Source organism: Coregonus lavaretus (genome assembly GCF_964263955.1).
Source record: "Coregonus lavaretus genome assembly, chromosome: 19".
NCBI lineage: Eukaryota > Metazoa > Chordata > Actinopteri > Salmoniformes > Salmonidae > Coregonus > Coregonus lavaretus.
The window spans coordinates 32,622,803-32,640,890 of record NC_140006.1 but is presented as its reverse complement, the minus strand read 5'-3'; the positions used below and the strand labels follow the sequence as shown (position 1 = coordinate 32,640,890).

Below are 18,088 nucleotides of genomic sequence, written 5' to 3'. Positions count from 1 at the left end.
GATTCATCAGAGCTTGGGAAATGGGCTTCTTTTGAATTAAAACATTTTCCCCTTCCCCTCTTCTCTATTCAGAGTCATCGCCGTCGGACTGCATGCAAGAGAAATCGTTCTTCTGTCGGATCAGGTGTGTGGGGCTATGGCCGTGTGCCAGCATCGTTCTTCTGTTGCATCAGGTGTGTGTGGGGCTATGGACGTGTGCCAGCATCGTTCTTCTGTCAGATCAGGTGTGTGTGGGGCTATGGCCGTATGCCAGCATCGTTCTTCTGTCGGATCAGGTATTTGGGGCTATGGCCGTGTGCCAGCATCGTTCTTACATTTGAGTCATTTAGCAGACGCTCTTATCCAGAGTGACTTACAGGAGCAATTAGGGTTAAGTGCCTTGCTCAAGGGCACATCGACAGATTTTTCACCTAGTCGGCTCGGGGATTAGAACCAGCGACCTTTCGGTTACTGGCACAACGCTCTTAACCACTAAGCTACCTGCTGTCGGATCAGGTGTGTGTGGGGCTATGGCCGTGTGCCAGCATCGTTCTTCTGTCAGCTCAGGTGTGTGGGGCTATGGCCGTGTGCCAGCATCGTTATTCTGTCGGATCAGGTGTGTGTGGGGCTATGGCCATGTGCCAGCATCGTTCTTCAGTCGGATCAGGTGTGTGTGGGGCTATGGCCGTGTGCCAGCATCGTTCTTCAGTTGGATCAGGTGTGTGTGGGGCTATGGCCGTATGCCAGCATCGTTCTTCAGTCGGATCAGGTGTGTGTGGGGCTATGGCCGTGTGCCAGCATCGTTCTTCAGTCGGATCAGGTGTGTGTGGGGCTATGGCCGTGTGCCAGCATCGTTCTTCTGTTGGATCAGGTGTGTGGGGCTATGGCCATGTGCCAGCATCGTTCTTCAGTTGGATCAGGTGTGTGTCGGGCTATGGCCGTGTGCCAGCATCGTTCTTCAGTTGGATTAGGTGTGTGGGGCAATGGCCGTGTGCCAGCATCGTTCTTCTGTCAGATCAGGTGTGTGTGGGGCTATGGCCGTGTGCCAGCATCGTTCTTCTGTTGGATCAGGTGTGTGGGGCTATGGCCGTGTGCCAGCATCGTTCTTCTGTTGGATCAGGTGTGTGTGAGGCTATGGCCGTGTGCCAGCATCGTTCTTCTGTCGGATCAGGTGTGTGTGGGGCTATGGCCTTGTGCCAGCATCGTTCTTCTGTTGGATCAGGTGTGTGTGGGGCTATGGCCTTGTGCCAGCATCGTTCTTCTGTTGGATCAGGTGTGTGTGGGGCTATGGCCGTGTGCCAGCATCGTTCTTCTGTTGGATCAGGTGTGTGTGGGGCTATGGCCTTGTGCCAGCATCGTTCTTCTGTTGGATCAGGTGTGTGTGGGGCTATGGCCGTGTGCCAGAATCGTTCTTCTGTTGGATCAGGTGTGTGTGGGGCTATGGCCTTGTGCCAGCATCGTTCTTCTGTTGGATCAGGTGTGTGTGGGGCTATGGCCGTATGCCAGCATCGTTCTTCTGTCGGATCAGGTATTTGGGGCTATGGCCGTGTGCCAGCATCGTTCTTACATTTGAGTCATTTAGCAGACGCTCTTATCCAGAGTGACTTACAGGAGCAATTAGGGTTAAGTGCCTTGCTCAAGGGCACATCGACAGATTTTTCACCTAGTCGGCTCGGGGATTAGAACCAGCGACCTTTCGGTTACTGGCACAACGCTCTTAACCACTAAGCTACCTGCTGTCGGATCAGGTGTGTGTGGGGCTATGGCCGTGTGCCAGCATCGTTCTTCTGTCAGCTCAGGTGTGTGGGGCTATGGCCGTGTGCCAGCATCGTTCTTCAGTTGGATCAGGTGTGTGTGGGGCTATGGCCGTATGCCAGCATCGTTCTTCAGTCGGATCAGGTGTGTGTGGGGCTATGGCCGTGTGCCAGCATCGTTCTTCAGTTGGATCAGGTGTGTGTGGGGCTATGGCCGTGTGCCAGCATCGTTCTTCTGTTGGATCAGGTGTGTGGGGCTATGGCCATGTGCCAGCATCGTTCTTCAGTTGGATCAGGTGTGTGTCGGGCTATGGCCGTGTGCCAGCATCGTTCTTCAGTTGGATTAGGTGTGTGGGGCTATGGCCGTGTGCCAGCATCGTTCTTCTGTCAGATCAGGTGTGTGTGGGGCTATGGCCGTGTGCCAGCATCGTTCTTCTGTTGGATCAGGTGTGTGGGGCTATGGCCGTGTGCCAGCATCGTTCTTCTGTTGGATCAGGTGTGTGTGGGGCTATGGCCGTGTGCCAGTATCGTTCTTCTGTCGGATCAGGTGTGTGTGGGGCTATGGCCTTGTGCCAGCATCGTTCTTCTGTTGGATCAGGTGTGTGTGGGGCTATGGCCTTGTGCCAGCATCGTTCTTCTGTTGGATCAGGTGTGTGTGGGGCTATGGCCGTGTGCCAGCATCGTTCTTCTGTCGGATCAGGTGTGTGTGGGGCTATGGCCTTGTGCCAGCATCGTTCTTCTGTTGGATCAGGTGTGTGTGGGGCTATGGCCTTGTGCCAGCATCGTTCTTCTGTTGGATCAGGTGTGTGTGGGGCTATGGCCGTGTGCCAGCATCGTTCTTCTGTTGGATCAGGTATGTGTGGGGCTATGGCCGTGTGCCAGCATCGTTCTTCTGTTGGATCAGGTGTGTGTGGGGCTATGGCCTTGTGCCAGCATCGTTCTTCTGTTGGATCAGGTGTGTGTGGGGCTATGGCCGTGTGCCAGCATCGTTCTTCTGTTGGATCAGGTGTGTGTGGGGCTATGGCCGTGTGCCAGCATCGTTCTTCTGTTGGATCAGGTGTGTGTGGGGCTATGGCCGTGTGCCAGCATCGTTCTTCTGTTGGATCAGGTGTGTGTGGGGCTATGGTCGTGTGCCAGCATGGTTCTTCTGTTGGATCAGGTGTGTGTGGGGCTATGGCCGTGTGCCAGCATGGTTCTTCTGTTGGATCAGGTGTGTGTGGGGCTATGGCCGTGTGCCAGCATTGTTCTTCTGTTGGATCAGGTGTGTGTGGGGCTATGGCCGTGTGCCAGCATCGTTCTTCTGTTGGATCAGGTGTGTGTGGGGCTATGGCCGTGTGCCAGCATCGTTCTTCTGTTGGATCAGGTGTGTGTGGGGCTATGGCCGTGTGCCAGCATCGTTCTTCTGTTGGATCAGGTGTGTGTGGGGCTATGGCCGTGTGCCAGCATCGTTCTTCTGTTGGATCAGGTGTGTGTGGGGCTATGGCCGTGTGCCAGCATCGTTCTTCAGTTGGATCAGGTGTGTGTGGGGCTATGGCCGTGTGCCAGCATCGTTCTTCTGTTGGATCAGGTGTGTGTGGGGCTATGGCTGTGTGCCAGCATCGTTCTTCTGTTGGATCAGGTGTGTGTGGGGCTATGGCCTTGTGCCAGCATCGTTCTTCTGTTGGATCAGGTGTGTGTGGGGCTATGGCCGTGTGCCAGCATCGTTCTTCTGTTGGATCAGGTGTGTGTGGGGCTATGGCCGTGTGCCAGCATCGTTCTTCTGTTGGATCAGGTGTGTGTGGGGCTATGGCTGTGTGCCAGCATCGTTCTTCAGTTGGATCAGGTGTGTGTGGGGCTATGGCCGTGTGCCAGCATCGTTCTTCTGTTGGATCAGGTGTGTGTGGGGCTATGGCCGTGTGCCAGCATCGTTCTTCTTTTGGATCAGGTGTGTGTGGGGCTATGGCCTTGTGCCAGCATCGTTCTTCTGTTGGATCAGGTGTGTGTGGGGCTATGGCCGTGTGCCAGCATCGTTCTTCTGTTGGATCAGGTGTGTGTGGGGCTATGGCCTTGTGCCAGCTTCTCTTCGTGTTTCTATTCATTCCCTCTTCCCACTTTGGATAGATTTAAATTAGTTTGAGTTTCGCTCTTTTCTCTGACAGACATGTGCACAAATACATGCATACACACACACTCTCTTCATAGTTGGCGTTAAAGTAAAACTACGGCCAACTCTGCCCCCAAGAGGCAGATAAAAACCCAACCAGCATAGTAGAGCTCAACAAATATCTGCTGAAGAAGGGAAATCCACTGACCGAAACGGTCAATCGTTATCATACTATAGGCTATATTTTCATGGTTTTGTTGCTGCTTTAGTGACTTGCTGACTTCTTCCTCTCTCTCCTGTGTTCTGTAGTGGTGGTAAGGAGTGTGTGGGGGACCTTCAGTATTACCCGTTCTGTATGACCCCCTACCTGATGAAGGTGCAGGACAAGGTCCATTCTGAGGACCAACTCTGCTGCCTCCTACTGGCTGAAAGGTTGCATTCTGGATACGAGGGTAAGGACCAATCATAAGGCCAACACCTGAGTTGTGCCTGTTTGAATAATTTTGAAACTGCATCCTTAATAGTGTATAATAGTGGATAGTATGTGATTAATGTGTGGGAACAGTGTTGACAGTGTTTTAATTTGCCTACAGCTCCCAGAATTCCTAGTGACAAGCACATCTTCACCACCACACACACTCCTAGCTGTGTGTTCCAGGATGTGGATAAGAGGCAAGACACCAAATACACTATTTTCACCCACATTGTTCTGATAGTGTGTTTGTATTGGGATTGTGATGTAGTAATCAGTGGAGGCTGCTGAGGGGAGGACAGCTCATAATAATGGCTGGAACTGAGAAAATTGAATGGCATACCATTCCACTGATTCCGCTCCAGCCATTACCACGAGCCTGTCCTCCCCAATTAAGGTACCACCAACCTCCTCTGGTAGTAATACTGTTGTCACATTCGTTGAATGACGGGTCAGACCAAGGCGCAGCGTGATATACGTACATGTTTATTAAAGTAATAAACAACACGACAAAACAATAAACGAAACGTGAAGTCCAAGGTAGAACACACAACATACCTTACAAGGAACAAGATCCCACAATCCACTAGTGCCAATAGGCTGCCTAAGTATGGGCCCCAATCAGAGACAACGAGCGACAGCTGCCTCTGATTGGGAATCACACCGGCCAACATAGATCTAGACATACTAGATCTAAACATAGAAAATACAGCATAGAAAATCACAACAAGGAATATACCCACCCTGACTCAACATATAAGCGTCCTCTGAGTCAGGGCGTGACAACTGTACGCTGATTGCTGACTCATGATGTCATTGTGTGTTCCAGGGCTGTTCCTCTCCTTGGGTACCTCCCCCAGGATCTGATTGGCACCCCAGTCCTTCTTCTCATGCATCCCAACGACAGGCCGATCATGTTGGCCATTCACAAGAAGAGTAAGTCAAACTAGAACAACACATGAACAATTATTACACTTTTAATTATTAAATCACTGGGCTGCATACAAAACAAATAGAATGTCCCTTTACTGCGTATTTTAGTCACATTTATATTCCCTTTTCTCCCTGTGCTACCAATAGTCCTTCAGTATGCTGGCCAGCCGTTCGACCACTCCTCCATCAGGTTCTGCACGCGGAGTGGAGAGTATGTCATCATTGACACCAGCTGGTCCAGCTTTGTCAATCCCTGGAGCCGCAAGGTCTCGTTCATCATCGGGAGGCACAAAGTCCGCATGTGAGTGTCTGCCCAGTACAATGTTTTCCTATCTTGGCACTTTTTGAGTACCTTGGCACTTCTCTCGGCTCAGCACTTTTTTGTGTTACAGTATCTTGGCACCATTTTTTTAATGGCCAAAAAAGCCTTTATTATGCTGTATCTGTTGTTATAGAAATGACTGAAATACAGTTTGGAAACAAGGGCCTTCTTGATAGTAATGATAATATGGTTGTTTCCACTGGAAGGGGCCCGGTGAATGAGGATGTGTTCGCAGCCCCGCTCCCTGCCCTCATGGAGACCAAGACCATGGACTCTGAAGTCCAGGAGATCGCTGAACAGATCCACAGACTGCTACTACAGCCAGTTCACAGCACTAGCTCCAGTGGTTACGGCAGCGTGGGAAGCAACGACCACCTTGCAGCATCCCAGGTGATGACCAGCGAGAGCAACACACGCTCATCCAGCGACAACAAAATCAACAGCAATGGTAGCAGCCCAAGCAGGACATGCATCAAGGAGGAGGGGGAGAGCAGCGGGGCCAAACCTGTGGGTACCCTTCTACCTCTGTTTTACCTGTCTATCTTAATCTCTCTTTTACCTTTCCATCTCTCTCTCTATCTCTCTCCCTTTTCCCAGTCTATCTCTCTCTCTATCTCTCTCCCTTTTCCCAGTCTATCTCTCTCTCTATCTCTCTCCCTTTTCCCAGTCTATCTCTCTCTCTATCTCTCTCCCTTTTCCCAGTCTATCTCTCTCTCTATCTCTCTCCCTTTTCCCAGTCTATCTCTCTCTCTATCTCTCTCCCTTTTCCCAGTCTATCTCTCTCTCTATCTCTCTCCCTTTTCCCAGTCTATCTCTCTCTCTCTCTCTCTCTCTCCATGATAGTCAGCATGTCTTTTCTCTCCTCCACAGCAGAGGTCATTCCAGGAGATCTGTAAAGGTATCCACCTCCAGAAGAGTCAGGAACAACAGATCTACAAAGCCTCCTCCTCAGCCAGGCCTGAGACCAAGAAGAACCCTGGCAGTAAGTCACACAAGCAAACCAACACAGAAATACTTACAATCTGCAGGAAACATACTTTTTGAGATATGCTTGTGTGTGCATTCAATAATGTAAAGTGGGGAGTGGATGTACAGATATGAATGCATGTTTGTATGAGATGTATATGTGTGTGTTTAATACATGTGTGTAGTTTATGGGTGTAGTCAGATGCCCATTCCAGTCCTGACCATTGCCCTCTCCCTAGCAGAGTTCCTCCAGAAGAGTCCAGCGGTGGTGCGTCTCAAGGCCACTGCGGCCCCCGTGGCAACTCTGAGCTGGAGGGACAGTGGGGCCAGTGCTGGACTCAGTGGGGCAACCCCCCTGGAGGACTGCAGGCCTGCAGTACAGGAGGAGCAGCTGGCCTTCAATGACCAGACGGTCTACTCCTACCAACAGATCAGCTGCCTGGACAGCGTCATCAGGTCAGCTTCTAACTAGTCACTTATTTATTCATCTTGCTAATCATTTATCTGTACATCACAGGAGGTTGGTGGCACCTTAATTGGACGGGCTCGTGGTAATGGCTGGAACGTAATCAAATATATAATTGATACCATTGATACATTGATACCATTCCATTTGCTCCTTTCCTGCCATTATTATGAGCTGTCCACCCCTCACCAGCCTCCTGTGCTGGACATATCTCTGGTCAGCCAGTCATCTGTCTATTCATCAAGTTTGTCTATTATGGGGCAAAATACTTATAGGTACTATTTCTGGGTAGCTATGTGGGAAGGAGAGTGGTAGGTACTACGTAGCTGCTATTTAAGTACATACTGCTCCCCAATTACATGGTTGTTACATCATGGGCTATTGTTTTTGATGAAGATAGAAGTAAAGCAGTCTCTCCTGTGTCTCTCTTGACAGATATCTAGAGGGCTGTAACGTTCCCATCGCTAGGAAGAGGAAGTGCCACTCTTCTGACAACACCACATCCTCAGACGAGGACAAGCAGAAAGGAGGGGACAACCGCATGCAGATATCTGAAGGTGCGTTCTACCAACGTTCTGCTAACGTTATCTAGCTTTACTCCATTACTTACAATAAAACATTTACAACTCTTGACTATGGTATGGTTGGTATGATGTTGCATGTAGCCTATATTGCAAGTGACCTTTCCTACACCGCTATCTATGTCTACCAGTCATTGAATGCACCATGAATTGAATTGCCCGTCATCATTCAATCTCAAATTGAAGATACCTGTGGGATGAATTCAATTCAAACCAAATAATACTGCTAGATTAATAGTCACGGAAACATTTATTAGAATGGTGTGACAACGTTGATAATACATTTGTTAGAAAACATCACTGCAGATTCCATCTGGCTCCACCGATCGCCAGGGAATCAGAACGGATGAACACATACCAACTTATCAAAAGATCAACACTTATTATGTACAAATAAATAAAATATAATATTTATACCTCTTCATTTATAAAGAGCTCATCTTTTAGTTCATGCCAAAGCTCTGTTGGACAGGTCACCAACTGAATCAGACATAGCCAGACTCCCTCTTTCTCTCTCTCTCTCTCTCTCTCTCTCTCTCTATAATCCACATTTATGGGACTTTATATGTGACTCTCCAAGTCATCCTCTCTCGGTCTCTCTCTATCACCCTGGCAGACCCTGCACTGTTTAAGGCTCAGCCTAGTCTAACCCCTGTGGATGACATCATCGCAGCCTCAGGGGTAGTGGGCTCCTCCTCCCTGGCGGCCCTCGCCATGCCACCTTGCAGCAAAGCCGAGAGTGTGGTGTCAATAACAAGCCAGTGTAGCTACAGTAGCACCATCGTGCATGTAGGAGACAAGAAAGCGCAGCCAGAGTCAGGTATACACTACATGGAGTTGTCTCATTCTCTGGTCTTTTGCTCTTTTTGTGGTGGTGGGTTCTGTGTGTGTGTGTAGGTATGTGGGTACAGATGTAGCTAGATGTTGTGTACTGTATGCTATCGCACACCATTGGTGCAGTATCATGTCTGTACTACGAGGTCATGCATCTTCCAGAACATACAGTACCAGTCAAAAGTTTGGACACGCCTACTCATTCAAGGGTTTTTCTTTATTTTTTACTATTTTCTACATTGTAGAATAATAGTGAAGACATCAAAACTATGAAATAACACATATGGAATCATGTAGAAACCAAAACAGTGTTAAACAAATCAAACTATATTTTTGATTTTAGATTGTTCAAAGTAGCCATCCTTTGCCTTGATGACAGCTTTGCACACTCTTGGCATTCTCTCAACCAGCTTCATGAGGTCGTCACCTGGAATGCTTTTCCAACAGTCTTGAAGGAGTTCCCACATATGTTGAGCACTTGTTGGCTGCTTTTCCTTCACTCTGAGGTCCAACTCATCCCAAACCATCTCAATTGGGTTGAGGTCGGGTGATTGTGGAAGCCAGGTCATCTGAGGCAGCGCTCCATCACTCTCCTTCTTGGTCAAATAGCCCTTACACAGCCTGGAGGTGTGTTTTGGGTCATTGTTCTGTTGAAAAACAAATGATAGTCCCACTAAGCGCAAACCAGATGGGATGGCGTATTGCTGCAGAATGCTGTGGTGGTTAAGTGTGCCTTGAATTCTAAATAAATCACTGACAGTGTCACCAGTAAAGCACCCCCACACCATCACACCTCCTCCTCCATGCTTCACGGTGGGAACCACACATGCGGAGATCATCCGTTCACCTACTCTGCGTCTCACAAAGACACGGCGGTTGTAACCAAAAATCTCAAATTTGGACTCATCAGACCAAAGGACAGATTGCTCGTGTTTCTTGGCCCAAGTAAGTATCTTCTTCCTATTGGTGTCCTTTAGTAGTGGTTTCTTTGCAGTTATTCGACCATGAAGGCCTGATTCACGCAGTCACCTCTGAACAGTTGATGTTGAGATGTCTGTTACTTGAACTCTGTGAAGCATTTATTTGGGCTGCAATCTGTGATGCAGTTAATTGCCGATTTCTGAGGCTGGTAACTCTAATGAACTTATCCTCTGCAGCAGAGGTAACTCTGGGTCTTCCTTTCCTGTGGCGGTCCTCATGAGAGACAGTTTTATCATAGCGCTTGATGTTTTTTTGCGACTGCACTTGAAGACACTTTCAAAGTTCTTGAAATGTTCCGTATTGACTGACCTTCATGTCTTAAAGTAATGATGGACTGTCGTTTCTCTTTGTTTATTTGAGCTGTTCTTGCCATAATATGGACTTGGTCTTTTACCAAATAGGGCTATCTTCTGTTTACCGACCCTACCTTGTCACAACACAACTGATTGGCTCAAACGCATTAAGAAGGAAAGAAATTCCGCAAATTAACTTTTAACAAGGCACACCTGTGTTAATTGAAATGCATTTCAGGTGACTACCTCATGAAGCTGGTTGAGAGAATGCCAAGAGTGTGCAAAGCTGTCATCAAGGCAAAGGGTGGCTACTTTGAAGAATCTCAAATATAAAATATATTTTGATTTGTTTAACACTTTTTTGGGTTACTACATGATTCCATGTGTTATTTCATAGTTTTGATGTCTTCACTATTATTCTAAAATAGTACAAATAAAGAAAAACCCTGGAATGAGTAGGTGTGTCCAAACTTTTGACTGGTACTGTACATATACCATGCATAATCTCGCTCCCCAGATTTATATTACAATATTCAGATATTCACACTTGTCTGGTTCCACGAGACTATACCATGATGTATGCTATACAGTAGATGACCCTAGCACACACTGGCGTCCTGCATGTATCTTCCTATCTGCTTCCCTGTAATGTATATCACTGTATATATATGTATATCAATGTTGTTGAGTGTATCACAGCTGCTCATCTCTTTATGTCCTGAGCGGTTGGATGTTTTATGTATATATTGTATCTAACTTATACATCCATGGCTGTCTGCTGGATCTAATGTTTCTCTATCTGTTTTTCTCCATACAGAGATCATTGAGGATGTATCTGGTGCTGGGGAGGCGGTGGAGCAAGGCAGCCAGACTCCTGGGCCTCCCCCTAGCGCTGTTTCACCTCCCAGCCTGCAGAGGGAGCCCTATAAGAAGCTGGGTCTGACCAAGCAGGTCCTAGCGGCCCACACCCAGAGAGAGGAGCAGGCCTTCCTGTGTCGCTTCAGGGAGCTGAGGGGAGTCCAGGCCTTCCAGGCCAACTGTTCCCAATACCTGGAGCACCAGAAGAAGGGACAAGGTGCCACTGATGGTACAGTACAGCAGCAAACACGCTTTACACACAAAACAGTACAATACATTACAATACCATACAATACATTACAATACAACACATTACAAAACAATTCATTACAATACAGTACAATACAATACAATACAATACAATACAAACTTAGTATAGCTTGTAGACATAGGCTAGGACAATTCAACACAGACACACACACAGTACCTTAATGCTCTCATACACTCAACTTCTCACAGTCAAATACATAATGTATACCCTATTTACCTCTCTTCCCACCGTCTGTCCCCCTCTCTAGCTGTGCCCGCTGTGCGCCTATGCAGGCAGGCCGAGCCCGCCGCCCGTAGAAGTGGGCGCAACAAGAAGACCAAGTCCAAGCGGGTGAAACAGAACGAGTCGTCCGACAGTTCTGTGTCCCATTGGAGGAGACAGCAGCAGCCCCGACTCCACCTCCTCAATCAGGGCCTCAACCAGACCTCCTGGTCCCCCTCCAACACCTCCCAGTCCACCTTCCCGCCCCTGGCCTACCCCAACGTGGTGCCAGGCTTCCCCCTCCAGGTCTACCCCGGGACGGGCACCATGGCTGGCACCATGCCTACCAGCCCGGAGAACTCAATGCCAGGCTTCGGCGACAGCCAGTGCAACCAGGATCCCCAGTGCCCCCCGCAAAACATCCAGCCCTCGCCCTTATCAACTCCCATGGTGACCCCCGTGGTGACTCTGGTTCTCCCCAACTACATGTTCCCTCAAATGGGGAGCGGGGCTCCAGGACAGCAGCCTTTCTACCAGGCCGAGACGGCCGGCTACCCCTCCCAGCCGCAGCCCTTCCCCCTACAGACATCCCTCACCTTCCCACCACAGTCATCCTTCACCATCCAGGCCCAGTTCCCGGGCCAGAACCCCTTTGCCCCCCAGACAGGCTTCCCAATCCCCGCTCAGCCTTTCTCTTCCATGGCCATGGAGCCCCTCAAGCCATCTGGGGAAACCACCCAGTCTCGGTGCTCCACACCTGGGTCCATGGGCGGCAGGGACCAAGTGCCCTCCCCTCCAGTGTTCCAGTCACGGTGCAGCTCGCCTCTGCAGCTCAACCTACTGCAGCTGGAAGAGACGCCATGCTCGCTGGAGAGGCAGGACAGCATGGTGGTAGCGCCCTCCAGTGGTTTTCCAGGGAATAACACCTTCAGCGAGAAGGGAAGGAGTGTGGTCTGCCAAGCCATGGTGAAGATCACGCTTCAGCAGGTATGACATAACCCTGTTCTTTGTCTTCCCCCTACTGTCTTCTCTTTCTTTAGCTTTTTTTCCTCCCTCCCTCCCCTCTTTCTATTTTCTAATGTTTTATCCAACCATCTGAATAACAGATAGGGTCGGTGTGAGGTTGTGGCAGTAATGTTGAGATTCCCCAAAATCACAGCAACACTATGAGAATGTTGTTTTTAGACTGGAGGTGTTAAGCTAGGGTTAGGATGTATAAAGGCTGCTTAATCCGTAAGGCATTCACAAATCAATCCTATATTGTCTTCAGCTGGCAGCCAAGTGGCAGTCCAGCACATAGGCTATAGATTAATTTGACATTTTCCTCAATGTTTTAAGAATGCTTTTACTGTGATATGATGTTATAGTTTCACCAATTCTTCTTGTCTGAAAAGGAGACTCGAGTAGGACTTTAAAGGCGCAAACCACAGTTTTTAAACATATTTTGACATCAAAATCAGTCAAAACAGTAGAAACATGCCAAGTGTGTTCAAGGGATACTTCAGTATTATCTACTTTCCCAGAGTCAGATGAACTCATGGATACCATTTGTATGTCTCTATGTCCAGTATGAAGGAAGTTAGAAGTAGTTTTGCGAGCAAATGATAACTAGCATTAGTCTATGGGTATCTGCTGGCGTTCATCTGACTCTGGGGTAGTAGATAAAGGGCCTCATTGCCAAAATCCCGAAGTATCCCTTTAAATCCAAACTCTGTCTGCTCTGTAGGTTGATGTTATTTTCATGAATGTTGTCCTTGAGGCAGAACTGAGAAGTTTCCGCTAGATGGGCCAGCTGCAAAGTCAAAATTGGCTCTATCGTAGAAATTCATTTTTAGAAAGATAGCGTTTGGCATACAGGTAGATGGGAAATCTCATTTTGGCAACGTGTCAGGAGAAGTATTGCTGGATTGGTGTGGCTTTACTAAACTTCCAGTTCCTCCATTGTTAAAATGCACAAAACAAAACGTACTGTAGTTACTGTAAAACGGGTCTCTGTTGGATTAATATTTCAGGACAATATGGTTGAGGTGCCTCTCAGATCATGATAAGGAATTAAAGGAGCAGAGTAGCAAGAAAGAAAGGATGGGACTGATTAAAGAAAGAAGAGAGCAATACAACTTAAGAGCGGAGCTTCTGTTTGTTGACCTTTCCTTTGACCTCTGTCTTGCAGGTGGGTTCGCCAGGCGACGGTAACCATAGCGAAATGCTTGACATCCTGCTCCATTCGGACTCTCATTCAGGCACCAGCTCAGCCACCTCAGGCTCCATGGGTTCAAGGTCTAACGGCTGTGGAACCTCAGCTAGAACGTCTAACAGTGGAAGGTCTAATAACAGCGGAACGTCGGGATGTAGAACGTTAGCTAGCGGAACGTCAGCTAGTGGAGTATCTGGCAATGGCACAGGTCTGTACACACACTTACCCTATATTTTTGTACGTTTGTAAGACATTTGTTCCTATCCCAGTCACTTCCACTGTACCAAACTTCACTCCTGTAACCGTCTTCGGGGGGGTCTTCCCATCTAAAACTGTAAAAATTATTATTAAGCATATTTTCTGGACAAGACTGGCAGGGACAAACACATGACAGAAGGACATGGCAGCAAGACATTACATTCAACCATTTGTTGCTTCATGTATAAAGCACTTGAGACTAGAACTCTTGTGATTCAGAAGTAAAATATCCTAACTCTGTTTTGTTATTCTCCACCCCAGTAAGCAGCAACCACACCAGCGAAAACAGCAGAAACTACTTTGGCAGCGTGGGCTCCTCCCTGAACAGCAGCCAGAAGGTCAAAGGGCACTCCACCGGCTGCGGTAGCGGGAGCAGCAGTAGCGTCAGCGAGGTGCGGCCAATGGAGGTGGAGCAGAGCCAACACGACAAGTATGTACTGCAGGACCCGCCGTGTTTGGTCACCGCCAACGCTGACAACAAGGTCACGTTGACCTATCAGATGCCCTCGCGGTAAGTGGAGGAGACAGGAGAGGCACCTCGCAATGTGCCCTGGAGTAAGAGAAAGTTGTCTGTGGATGCAGATCTGGGGTCAGTTTGGGATTTGGGGTGGGGGAGGGTAAACTGATCCTAGATCTGTGACTACAGGCAACTTCTACCCAGGGCATGATGAGTGGCTGTGAATGCTGGGGTTTGAAATATTTGTTGGGTTTTATTTGGTAGGTCATAAGAAAATGTTTAGATGGGACACAGCACTCTAGATCTTTGGGAAATACTTTCCTAGTACATTGCACTGTACACCCTTGTTGTTACCCACTCCCTTACACTCCCTTCCTATATTCACCTGGCATGCTGAATTAGAATTGACCATTTGTGTTAAAAGCATTGCTATTATTAAATTGCAGTTCTAATTTATGTCCACCAGATGGGGCTTTTATACAAAGACCCACAGTTGTCAGACAAGGTGGATTGAGAGGAAATGTGTGGTTTCTTCAAGGCTAGTTTAAGTACTCTCCAGATACAAGACACCCAATCTAGTTAACCCTGAAGATCAATTATATTAAATTGCCATCTGATACCCATGACTCACTCATACCAAATACCAATTTTTGAACCACTATACCAGACATACCTTTCCCGACACCCTAATACCCAATACCACTCTCTGTGTTACCTGTATGTCCAATATTATTCTGACTGTTTGAGTATATTTTCCCTGGTCACATAGGTCACATGGTTCAGAATACTGAGTGTGTATGTTCCTTGGTCTACTCAGGGGCATCGAAAGGCTGCTCAGAGAGGACAGAGAGAGGCTGCGTGTGATGCAGAAGAGCCAGCCGTGCTTCACTGGGGAGCAGCAGAGGGAACTGGTAGAGGTCCACCCCTGGATGAGGAGAGGAGGTCTGCCCAAGGTCATGGACGTCAAGGTGAGCTCTCTCTTTCCTCCATCTCTCTTTCTCACAATCACTCTCTCTCTCTTCCTTTCTTTTTCTTCTTCTCTCACTCGCTCTTACTCTCTCTCTCTTATACTATGGGCAGTCATTCATGTTTGTCAAAAGCAAGTCTAAAGGTAACTAACAGAAATGTGTGTTGTTGTTGTTGTTTTTGTTTAGGCCTGTGTGTGCTGTGAGGAGGATGCTCTAGAGGCGGTGGTGTCTGAGGAGCAGCCTGACCTGGACATGGGAGACACAGAGACTGAGACAGGGGAGGTCAGCCCCTCCAGGAAGCCCAGCGAGGAGCCCTTAAACACAGACACCTGCCCCAGCCCTTGCCCCTCTTCTGGCCTTGGATCAGCATAGCCACATCCACACCCTGAATCCACCCCTGTTGATTGTAACATAATCACCTCCACCAAGACTCGTCCACCAAGACTCGGTCCCACCCTCAGACCAACAGCTGTCCCTGAACAGGGCAAGACCATATTGAACTGCCTAGTACTGCTTGCGTCCTGCTGGTGGTACACACCTTTTCTACAACCAGCTAAACTGTATGGAAACTCTGCTACAGCCTGAGAGACCAGGGGACATACAGAATGTAACGGTGTGTGTGAATGTGTGAGAGAGAGAAAAAGAAGATGAGATTGAGGGCCAACAGGTAGCCTAGCGGTTAATAGTGATCGGCCAGTAACCGAAGGTTGCTGGTTTGTGTCCACGAGCCGACTAGGTGAAATATCTGTCGATGTGCCTTTGAGCAAGGCACTTAACCCAAATTGCTCCTGTAAGTCGCTCTGGATAAGAGCATCTGCTAAATTACAAAAATGTCAAATGAGTGAGTTCCAGTGTGTGCACAATACTGTTCTTTCAATTTGTTTTTTCACTGATTGAAATGAATGTTTTCACTGAAGAACTTAAAGACTTTTAGTCTTGTATTTGTGTTGATGGTAGCCAATAATATTAGGTGGACTTGCTGATTTTCAACTGTCTCTCAATATGAGAAACAAGAAATAATTTTAAGCACCTGTAAATGGTTGGTGAAATGTTTTTTTTTTTTACCCCCAGTGGTTTCAAAGAGATATGAATTTGTACTCTAGAAAAGCATATGTACAGTATATGTGTTTGTACGTTCTGAGCTCACAATGTAAATATAGGAAGAAACCAGCATAAGAGAACTAGGACCAATATACATGATAATTCATCTGTTTTTAACAAGGTTGTTGGCTGACTAAAGAGTACAGTTGGTAGGGGAGGCTTGTAGAGATGGTGCTTTCTGTTCACCAGTTTCTTTCTAGCCTGTGATTGAATGTTCCCATATTGGGAGGACCTTCATGGTTTGACCAAGCTTTGAGGAAAGAGTGACCTATAGCACTGTTCTAGGATCAGCTTTCCCAAACACAAAGCATACCATTATAAGCTATCAGGCTTGCTGGCCTTGGAACAGTGTTTAAGAGCACATGGTAGTGGCAACACTTTCTGCGTTGTAATACGGCTGGGATAGTTATTGGGTCTAGGCATTGACCAATAGTTTATTGCATGGGTATAAAGCAATTGGAACAGATGTCGAAGACATTTGTCAGGACCTCTGTCTATTTTTCAAAGATATAAACACTCAACACACAAATGGTCTACCTGCATTTTTCCTAAATGATTTCTTTACAGTTTGTCTTGTATGTCTCTGTATTTCTTGTTTTGTTGGATAGTCACTTTAAAAAGTGTAAACACATTGGCTATTCTGTGTTAATGTTTCAAAATAAAAGTCAAACATTTAAATATATTTACGCTTCTAGCCTACTCTTTATGAAAACTCAATAATCTGACACAAATGTAATACAATCAAGTAGGTAATGTTCATTTATTTCATGCCATATGTTAGGATACCTGTTTCGTGTGTGTATTAAGGATAAGGCCATTGTGTAAATATTTTCAGTGGAAATACTATCAATAAAGAAGGATATCCTTGCAAGTGCTCCTTTTGATGATAACAGCTGCTATAGCTTTAGACCAAAGAGCCCATTTCACGTTTGTCCCAAGATAATTTCATTGCAACTCTTAAGTGATTTCAGTTCTTAATTAATTAGGTTAATTTCGGTAGATGGTGTAATGGAACATTAATGGCACGTTCTTAATTTGAGAGGACCTGAATGACTTGAGCAGTTACAGAAATTGACCGTTGGTGAGATGATTGGCGATATGCTCACTTCAGTAACTGTTCGAATTGAATGGCAGTGTGGAATTTCAAAATAGGCCTATCAGCCAAAATAGGCCTATCAGCCAAAATAGGGCTATTAACCACCGCATGTTAGTTATTCCACTTTTTCTTGCAGTATAGAACATTTAAATCAGATTTGGCTAAAAAATGCAAGAGGAAAGGGTCAAATAAAATCCTAATGCTCGCGACCAAAAGCCCATGGCTAGATGTTATCAGTGGAAACTGGACAGGAAGGCAGACAGGCAGACAGACAGTGGGATAGTGGGAAAGATTCTCCCACGGCTTTTAGCCGCTTGGATCAAAGCGGCCACGGCCATTGACATGCCTCGCGGTTCGCACCTCTCCCAATTTGAGGATCAGGTGTGAATTTGGACAGTTGCCCTCCTGCGGTGATGGACACCTCTGGGGTTCCGCTAATCTGGACTCGGCTCCATCCCAAACTGACAACAGTCTGTGAATGTCTCCTAATAATGTGGATTTCAGGTAGAGAATTAATATACCATTTATCTAATCGTTTTTGAGCAACCTTGGCTAGGCTATATGTTACAGAGTAGGTGTTGGGTTGTTGATGTGTGTTATTTAAAGGCTAGCTAGGCTACTCTTGCAAATGAGCCATATAACTCACTGAACATTGCGTAAAGGCTAATGAAATGGCATTTAATATCCTATATAATTTATCTTTAGACTTTATTTCACATCATGCATGAATATTTGTTTAATTATACAATGAGAAGAATAATTATCATTGGAAAAACGAAATAGCTTTTAGTAAAACAATATTTGTCTTCTTCTGTGGTTTGGAAGAATGAGAGAGGAATAACAGGGTCTTAACATGTTTATGTTGGTGGGAGTCGAGGCGTTACTACACGTATATGGATGTGTCAGAAGTGACACTTAGGGACATCAGAGAAACTTCCAAGGTGCCACTAGGTCCACTGAGCCGAGGAGAGGCGCTTTCATATTCAGTGTAGGTATCTGTGGTGGGCTGTTGGGGGTCTG

General features: G+C 47.0%; 1 protein-coding gene across 5 annotated transcripts in view; it reads left to right on the top strand.

The window, feature by feature from the left end:
* Nucleotides 1-16,654, top strand: part of LOC311146694 (period circadian protein homolog 2-like) — a 31,522-nt gene extending 14,868 nt beyond the window's left edge. For 2 of the 5 annotated variants that reach the window (XM_084183241.1, XM_084183240.1), the window contains exons 6-21: nt 73-124; nt 4,126-4,268; nt 4,410-4,488; nt 5,118-5,224; nt 5,369-5,522; nt 5,750-6,050; nt 6,414-6,525; nt 6,752-6,965; nt 7,411-7,532; nt 8,173-8,376; nt 10,482-10,751; nt 11,041-11,981; nt 13,165-13,396; nt 13,708-13,957; nt 14,721-14,871; nt 15,058-16,654. In XM_084183241.1, coding sequence (XP_084039367.1) covers nt 73-124; nt 4,126-4,268; nt 4,410-4,488; nt 5,118-5,224; nt 5,369-5,522; nt 5,750-6,050; nt 6,414-6,525; nt 6,752-6,965; nt 7,411-7,532; nt 8,173-8,376; nt 10,482-10,751; nt 11,041-11,981; nt 13,165-13,396; nt 13,708-13,957; nt 14,721-14,871; nt 15,058-15,243 — 3,518 coding nt within the window. In that variant the 3' untranslated portion in view covers nt 15,244-16,654. Of the gene's footprint in view, nt 1-72; nt 125-4,125; nt 4,269-4,409; nt 4,489-5,117; nt 5,225-5,368; nt 5,523-5,749; nt 6,051-6,413; nt 6,526-6,751; nt 6,966-7,410; nt 7,533-8,172; nt 8,377-10,481; nt 10,752-11,040; nt 11,982-13,164; nt 13,397-13,707; nt 13,958-14,672; nt 14,872-15,057 lie in introns of those variants that run through there. The other 3 variants (XM_084183242.1, XM_084183243.1, XM_084183244.1) reach the window with 3 other exon arrangements.
* The last annotated feature ends 1,434 nt before the right edge of the window (nt 16,655-18,088 follow it).